The sequence below is a fragment of the Tribolium madens genome, unplaced genomic scaffold (genome assembly GCF_015345945.1).
Source record: "Tribolium madens isolate multiple individuals breed KSU strain unplaced genomic scaffold, Tmad_KSU_1.1 Scaffold_97;HRSCAF=244;Tcas5.2_LG3a, whole genome shotgun sequence".
NCBI lineage: Eukaryota > Metazoa > Arthropoda > Insecta > Coleoptera > Tenebrionidae > Tribolium > Tribolium madens.
The window spans coordinates 1,106,691-1,115,997 of NW_025401069.1; the positions used below are offsets into that span (position 1 = coordinate 1,106,691).

The following is a 9,307-nucleotide window of genomic DNA, read 5'->3' on the forward strand; positions in this document are numbered from 1 at the left end:
ACCGACCCGCGCGAGTTGGAGGCCTTCGCCGAGCGGTTCAAGCAGCGTCGTATCAAACTCGGCGTTACTCAAGCCGACGTCGGCAAAGCCCTCGCCAACTTGAAACTCCCCGGTGTCGGGGCGCTCTCGCAGTCCACCATCTGCCGGTTCGAGTCCCTCACCCTCTCCCACAACAACATGATCGCCCTCAAGCCCATCCTCCAGGCCTGGCTCGAGGAGGCCGAGGCCCAGGCTAAGAACAAGCGACGGGACCCCGACGCCCCCAGCGTTCTCCCCGCCGGTGAGAAGAAGCGCAAGCGGACGTCGATCGCCGCCCCCGAGAAGCGCAGTCTGGAGGCGTACTTTGCGGTGCAGCCGCGACCTTCGGGCGAGAAAATCGCAGCAATCGCTGAGAAGTTGGATTTGAAGAAGAATGTGGTGCGAGTTTGGTTTTGCAATCAGAGGCAGAAGCAGAAACGAATGAAATTCGCGGCGCAACACTGACCGGATGTTAATTTCGGGTTTCCGGTGAATTAGTGGCTCAAAGCACTGTACATAGTAGACGACACTTGGTACCTATTTGGGCTAAAACCGGCGACGGAGAGGCTCGTTGTTCGGTTTACCACCCTTGTAACATACTTCATAGTACAATTTTTATACAAAGTTAATTCACGTCACTATTCCTAGGTCGTAGAGACAGACTAACTGTAACTGTAAATAACTCTAGTCAGCTCGCTGTATAGTTCAATGGACCATAATAGCACAAACAGTATTAAAAATGAAATTTAATCAGTATTTTGGTCTCGAGTGATATTAATTTGTTCGGATTATTTATTAAAGTGCAATATATACATATTTAGGGCAATATTGTTGTAAATATTTTTGTTACATTAAGAGACTTTGTTCCAATATAAGCAATAATATATAGACATCGGCTCACTCTTCAGATCCTTATTACAGGGTAAAAAACATATCACGATTTACAACAAATTACCTACATATCAATGAAAACTCATTTACTTTTAGTCGCATTTGTGTATAAATTATTCAACAAGTCTTGCTTTTGATACGAGCAATAACCGAAATTATTATTATTTACAACGAATAGTTTATACATTAATATGACTGCTTAGATTTTTGTAAATAAATAAAAAACCATTTTTGTAAATATAGTCCATTCCAAAGAGTGTTAGAAACTTTTTAAAATATATATACATAATAGTATAAAAAGTAAAATTCAAAGGTTTCGAAACAACTGAACGAGTTTTAAATGATACTGTGAAAAACCGCTTCCTATATCATTTATTTTATTCGATTGTATAAATATAGGTCTGAAAAATGGTCGAAGTTGTACTTTTTTATTGGTCCTATTGTAAAAAACTTTCTATAGTTGAGTCATGTAATAACAGTACAGTCAATAAATCTTGGTGTTACACTAACATTTGTTTCATTTTTATCAGCTATTGGCAGAAATTTTCATTTCTTCCCTCAAGAGTGAGAAAAAACACATTTTTAACGACAGTACTTTTATTATTCATGTAATTATATAATAAAAATACTATTACGTCTTTATGGAGATTTTATTACTCCCAACTAATACAATACTGAAAGGTGGGTATTAATAAACTATGAACATCAGAAACCAATTTGTTAATAAATAAATTTCGAGAAAAAAGCCAAAATTTTACTTCACCTGAATCACCCGATCATTCATAGGTGAAAAGGTTCCAGCAAAATAATTATTAATCACCCCAGCCCACATTAATAAAAAAATCATTTGAAAAACCTGTCACATAAATAACAAACATATGCATATCATTTTTATCCTTGTTTGTGGTCGTGACCTATTAACTACATAAAAATTGTAACCTTTTGATTTCAATCCCATTCACTGATTTTTTAATTAAAATTTCAAAAAGTTTCTTTTTTCAATTCATTTTAGAAATGTGGCATATTATAAATAAATCACCCAGTATTTTTTGCAAAATTTTAGGAAACAGCTCTAGAGTTAATAAGAAAAAACAGTAAATAAATTTAAAAAAAAACAAATAATTTGTGACGCCATAAAGATATCAAATACAGGGTGTTTACGGTCTTGGGGTTGAAATGTAAATAATATGATATTCACGGTAAAAGAAAACTAATACGCTATATAAAAGAAAAATTCACGTTGTTAAAGGAAATTATTCATTTTACACTATTTGTTTGAGAACTGCTGCTTCGTCTGCAACAATAGCCATTAGTAACATTACCTTGTGTTTCACCGTAAATCATAATCACGACAACCAATTTATTATTTTAATATTTTGCCATACATGTTCATTTTGGAGAAAAATTAAGAAAAATGAATCAAACCTATTGGGAACCATTCGCTGAAAGAGATTAAACAGAATATCTTCGAATTTTGATAAAAACTAAAGCAAAAGCAAATCAAATGATGACAGTGTCAAAACTATGAAGTGACTTTTCTCTTTCATTGTCATGGATACGATTTTTTATTTGTTGCAACAATACAATTTTATCTGAACAAGGAAATAAATCCAGTGACCCTCAATATTTTGGAGTTAAATAACATTCTTCATAATAACAATTGTGTGAGTTTTTTTCTCGGATACAGTATTTCTGGACTCTTCTATTACTACGTCAAATTTCAACTCCAAGACTGTAAACACCCTGTATAAAAAAGCAAAAGTTATTTTATTAAAAAAAAATATTTTTCGCAAAAATTTGTAAGTAATTCAAAGTTCAATGTTTATTTCAAATTATACAGAATGATCCAAAAACGTCAGATCAACTGTGTTTTCAAAGATATGTATAACCTCTCAAAGAGGTAAAAATTTTACCTTCCCCATAGAAAGAAAAAAACATGCTGCTAGATTTAATGGCAAAAGTGGTATATGAAGAAATTTTGTTATTTTTGAAGTTTTTCTTGCCAGATCGCAGGAAAAATTATATGGAAGGAAAGTGTCTTTTCTACCTGCGGAAGTATAAATAACCATTTGTAATACAAATAACCATTAAACTGAATTTACTCGTACGTGTAAACTAGTAGAAAATTTGAAGAAAACTAAATGATTTTTTAAATAACTTGAAAATTGTAATGAAAAGACCAAATATGTTTTCAATTTATAAATTTATGTTTAATTACAGTGAGTCTACAACTTACAAACAATTTGTTTAATGTTTATGAGAGCGTAAAGTTTGTTTCAAATTGCTGGAATAATTGATTATTAAATTTAATTAAACCACCGACATCAATTTTATGCGAATTCCATTGTACTAAAAATTAGACCAAATTTTCGTTTCTTACAAAATAAATCTAAATTTTTATCAATAGAAACGAAAATCGTGTATGCACTTGACATATTGAGTGCTCTAATATGCTCGTGAGTTGAGTCAGGTGCGTGCGTGCCCCTCTGAGTCCTTTCTCCCCAAATCCGCCCCTCGTATTCCTAATTTTACTTGTATAAAGTTCATCATTTCTTACAAACGTCGTCCCTATTAATAATTAACAAGCCTTGACTGAGAAATAATTTTTTCTGTCATGGATCGATTGTCTGTTTAGTTTTGTATTAAAATATTCATCGCGGCACTAATCCGTATGTTAAAGAATCAGATCGATATATTTGCCATAAGTCTCTTGTGATATTAGGCTGCTTCCTCCGGTAAACTGGAGTGCTCGAGTTTCCGGGCACTACTTCCTGTCCGGAAGCGCAGGTGTCCCCCCCTTTAGGCAAACACGCCATATATCAACCCCCGATATGACAGCCAGTCTTACGCACGAAAATGCTAACCACATTAAGCCGGAAAATCCACCGTAATTATTTCGTCAAGTGCTTATGTGAAATAAACACTTGTACTTTTGACAGCTGCGTTTAGAAGTTAATAATTAGAAGCGGAAAATTCGGTTTCATTCCTACGAAAAACTTAAATAAAGATCCCGATAGGTAATTAGCGTGGCCTAATATGTGTTATTACGACTCCATTTGCATAACGCAATGGACGAATAAATTCTAATGAAAAGACAAACATGATATGTAATTATTTGTACGCGACTGCTGCACCGAGCTTTCGAGAAACAAATGATTTATGAATTTATTATAGGCATCTTTATGTCCAACTAACTACTTTATACACACAACTGCCTATTTAACTTTCTCGATAGTTGCTTACTAATCGTTTGCAATCGGCATCACTATATTCGAGCAAATTTTAATTATTTACTCATTAATTACCAAATCAATATTTTACGTCAATTGGAACAAAAATAAACTAGTAATAACTATTAATAATCCGCTGCACCTAAACAATGTTTCTAATACAAATTTGCACATTCGGTAAAAAATTGTATCTATTTCTGCTTCTTAAAATATGCAAAAAAAATTGGGTTTAAATTCAAGAATTTATTCTCAGTTTTGTAATTTTTTTGTAATAAATCAAACTGTATTTTTTATAAAATTTTAGGAAACAACTCTAGAGTTTAATAAGAGAAAACAGTAAATAAATGAAAAAAAAAACAAAATAATTTGTGACGCCATAAAGATATCAAATATAAAAAAGCAAAAGTTATTTTATTTAAAAAAAATTTTTTTTGCAAAAATTAAGTTCAAGAATTTATTCTCAGTTTTGTAATTTAGTTCAAAATTTAAAGAACTTGGTAAAAAATAAAAAAATTAAATAAAACTTTGCTAGAATCAATCAAATTTTTGCAATAAGTGTATTGCAAGTTTTTTGTTTTTTTTTTACTTTTCCAGGACGAAATCCGAAATTGAACTTAATAGATATTTTGGTAATCAGGTCCACGGAAACTCACCAAAACCTACCATTTCTTATTACCTACGTAAAATTATCTGAGGCAATCAGATTATCGTTATTGTGTTTTAATTCTTTAAAAAGTTCTTCAAATCGAACCAAATAACAATTCTTCTACTTTTAAGAGTTATATGAATCTAGGAAATATAAATCTATATATTTAAGTTGACAAAAACGACTTTTTTAAAATTCTTTCAAAAATATTAAAAACGACCAAAAAACTTTAAATCCCAAAGCTCTAAAAACTTTCGAAATCTAAAACACCAAAAATAATGATTTCTTAATAACAGTGAATGTAATGCCAAGTAAGATAAGATACCAGAAATGTGTAAAAAATGTTAAAAAAGAATTTCAAAATTATGGTGGTTTACATCTTGCACCTTCACCCCATTTATTTCTCTTGGAAAAATAGTTTTAAATATTTTTTTTGGCTGCAAGCTACTAGAATAGAAAACAAAAAAGCTGTATCCTGAATTGTAACTATGTTTAACGTTATTTGTGGCTTTTATTGCCAAAGTTTTTGTACCTTTACCGAATAAATTTAAAAAAAAACATATACAGGGTGTGTCAGAACTCGCGCCCCAGATTTTTTTTAAGTAAGATAAGACGCCAGAAACATAAAAAAATATTTTTTTTGAATGGCAACCCACTATAAAACCATTTCTCTTAAGAATGTTAAGGATTACCACTATCTATAGTCTCTTCCATTTAATTAACAATTGTCAGAGTCAAACTTATAAAGAATTTTCGTTGTATGGCTTTAATTAAAGAAATTTATAAACTAGGTGTATTGCTCACCCCAAATCCGGGTACGTAATGTTATAGTTTCTCAATTTTCCCTTTTAAAGCGATGTGAACTAGTTTTATACCCGATTTTGACACTGACAATTGTTTATTAAAAAAACAGATAATACTTTATATTTCATTTTTATATTTTTTTTTTAAATAAATTGCAATTTTGATATAAAAAACAAAATATCGTTCTCAAAATAAGATCACATTTTTTACTTACATTACTTTAATTTAAGTTAATTATTATTTTCTAGGGGCAAGTAATTTAAAAAAACGCTTGGTTCCATACTGTATATTATTTTTTTTCGAAATCGCAGATTTAGACCAAATTTGTGCAAAACTGTTTTATAGATTAGGTTATTATTACCATAACAGTTCACAATTAACAGTTTACTCCAGTGGGTCTAGTGTAACTCTTATGCAACTTTAAAAGAAATACACAAATAATTTTTACAACCCATTTAAAAACTAAAATAATATTCAAGCAGAAGTAGAAATGGAGTTTACAAGAAAGTAAAGGAATAACATCTCATAATCTCTCCTACTATAAACACGAAAAATACAATTTTTGGTTAATTGCTCCGGAGAAAAATCAGTAGAAATCAAATTTAGAAAATTCAATACACTAAAATCAAAAATTTTCTTAACATCCTATTCACATGACGATTTTCGTACTTCCAAAAGCTTTATTAAATGTTTTTTAGATCACAACAATTTTTTCAGGTTTCTGTCAAAAAACCTTGAATAACTAAACTTAAATAGGACAATATGTTTTAGTTTTTTTAACGTTTCCACAAAGCATCAAAAAATTGCATGTTTTATAAAAAGTCAATTTTATAAAAAAAACTTTGATTACAAAATAGTTAAAACCCATTGATTCAGTAGTTATATAGTTTATAAGAAGGTACAATAATAATATCTCATCATTGAAAATAGTGTTTCTGAAATGCGAAAAATGTAATAATTTTTGTATAGAACGTCCACTGTGTCGAAATGTGGTACAAAGGTTATCGTCTATTTTTGGCTTGCGGCTACAAGCTCACAGTCTATCGGGGGCATCCGTCAACGGACTTAACCGTGATTGAGTCCCGGACCCGCAAATGCATAATAAATGCAGCTTCGACTATGGCCTGCCATGCAATGTTCTGCTTCGTTCTGCCCGTCAAGCTGTCACATGGGGTCTCCGAGACTCGTTCTATCAACCAGCGCCGAATTTTTAGCCACTTTTGATACACTCCACGCCAAAATTGTCGCATAATTCGAAATCGTTAATTATATGTTATGATTTTTGGTAGGTAACTATTTCTTTTCATTCATTCTTTTTATTCATATTTTTGAAGCTTAAAATCAAAACTAACAAATGATTATTAGTGAAGAACAAATATGGCAATGTCATTTCCTGTTTATTCATTATAATATTTCTATCAATTACATATGATTATTAACGTTGAGCAGTGTAAAAATTAACTGTTATTGTTTTAGAAAAACAAGTGTCAATAAGAGGTCAAAGATTTGCAATAACTTCTAGTTTAACTTAAAAATTTTCGCGGATATTATACGTACCATACTCAAAGTTAGAATACAATTAGAAAAAAATATGTATGTAAGTAGAACATAATCTGCTACCGTTAGTAGTCGGAATTGGTCCTCTTTTAACCGCAGAGCTACGTATAAGACGTTTAGAGGTTGCTTGCAAACACTTATATTGACAAGACATTAATTGGGCTAAAATTTTGTTCAGCAAAAAGTCTGAGTTTGATCAATTTTCTAATGATAAGCGTATGAGAATCTACAGACTAGAGAACGAAAGTGTAATGATGCTACAGGCTCAATTATAGTTTCAGGATTGATACCTTGAGATGACCTTAAGGCTCCAGACCCCCTGAAAGCTGACGTATACCTATTACATGTACATTTATTTCATTGTTTTTAGCCGCAAATTTAGACTTGAAGAGTTTCTTGATGTTTGTAGTGTTTCTTTAAAGGTAAATAGAGACCAGGATAATATTCCCGCTTTAAATAAATTAATAGATATTTTTTTAATGAATAAAATGTGAAAATCTCAATTATTAAGATTTTTTGATAACGGTATATAGTATTGAATAAAAAAAAGGTATAGGTAATTGAAAAATACAGATCCCTGTTATAATGCGAATTTGATAACTGTTCTTGATTCTTTGATAAAGCAAAAAATAAATTGAAAGTAGACAACTTTTAATACACTTTTGAACAATTTCGGAACTACCTGGAGCATGATTTAAAACTGAGCCGGGCCGCACCGCAGGGTGTAACCCACAACATGATCGTTTTATTGGGTTTGTTCAGAGAAGAAAATTGTTAGTTCATTTCAAAACTTCAATTTTTTAATTATTCATCTATTTAAAAATAAATTAAAAAATAGATAAGTTTAATATAAAGACACTAAGCCCAATACGTAAACCTAAAAAATAAAAAATTAAAACATATTATTTATATTAATTTTACTGAGGACGGTTTGTGATTAGGAATTATATATATTTTATTATATATATTATAATATATATTATACCGGGTGGGGCATCGGTTACGCGCACTTGATAAATCGCGTCTTCAAATTCAAAAAACTGGCGATATTTCAGGGCCGTACCCAAGGGGGGGGATTAGGGGGTTCAAACCCCCCCCGAAATGCTGAGCACTTTGTTATATAGTGTTATAAGTGTTAAAAATTTAGTTTTTTTTGTTATTTTAGTGAGTTAATTTTAAATTTTGAATTAATTTTTCATGTGTTAATTATACAGTATTTCATTTTTATTGTTAGGTACAAATTTAAATACTTGGTAGAATATTTAGTTTTAAGACAAAAGTGTTTCGAAAAATGCTGTGAAAGGGAGCAACATCTCCTAAAAAAGATACGTTTTTTAAAGGGTTTTCCTAATATTTCAAAATAGATAAAATTACAAAATTTGGTACCCTTATATGTACACTTAAACAAATGCCAAATAACAAAATTTTTAATCAGGGGCGTCCTAAACGGTAAAACAAATTTAATTTTTAATTTTTATGCTGTTTATGGTCTGTAACATAAATTTTAAACCGATTTTTACTAAAAATCCGTAAATTGTATCTGAAAAACACAAAAGACCTTTTTTTATGAAAAACTATGAAATTTTGTTGTTGAAAGTGGCAAGAAACCATAGGCAAAATAGAATAAATTTTTACCCTAATCCCATCTAGTTTAGGAAGCCCCTAATTAAAAATTTTTACATTTTATTTTTGTACTTGTTTAGGTGTATAACAGTTATCATCTGTACCAGATTTTGAAWTTTTTTTCTAAAATRATTTCGGAAATATTGAAAAAAACCTATTAAAAAACGCACCCCTTGCGTAGCATTTTTCGATATATGTTCATAGAAAATTTTTGTTTTAAAAATGAATATTCTATCTCCTGTTTAAATTTGTAACAATAAAAAGTATTAAAAATATATTTTATTTTTTGTTACTTTTGTGAGTTCATTTGAATTTTTTTATGTTTAATTAGGATCTCTTATTTTAATTTAAAATAAAAACGTGTACTTAGAGATTTTTGATTTTTAATCCGCCTTCTTTCATTTCATTTTCATGCACCAACAAGAAACCCCCCCCGAAATAAAATCCTGGTTACGGCCCTGATGTTAGGCATTGACATTGATGACTACCAAAATGCATTGCTCGCCAATGTACGTCTACTAAATAATTACACCACACT

General features: G+C 30.7%; 1 protein-coding gene across 1 annotated transcript in view; it reads left to right on the forward strand.

Annotated features, from left to right (window-relative positions):
* The window catches only part of LOC123014320 (inhibitory POU protein), a 48,669-nt gene extending 47,307 nt beyond the window's left edge, over window positions 1–1,362 (forward strand). Inside the window, 1 exon segment of the mRNA XM_044413377.1 lies at window positions 1–1,362. This exon segment is cut by the window's left edge and continues 129 nt beyond it. Within this exon segment, the coding sequence (XP_044269312.1) occupies window positions 1–483 (483 nt within the window). The 3' untranslated portion in view covers window positions 484–1,362.
* The last annotated feature ends 7,945 nt before the right edge of the window (window positions 1,363–9,307 follow it).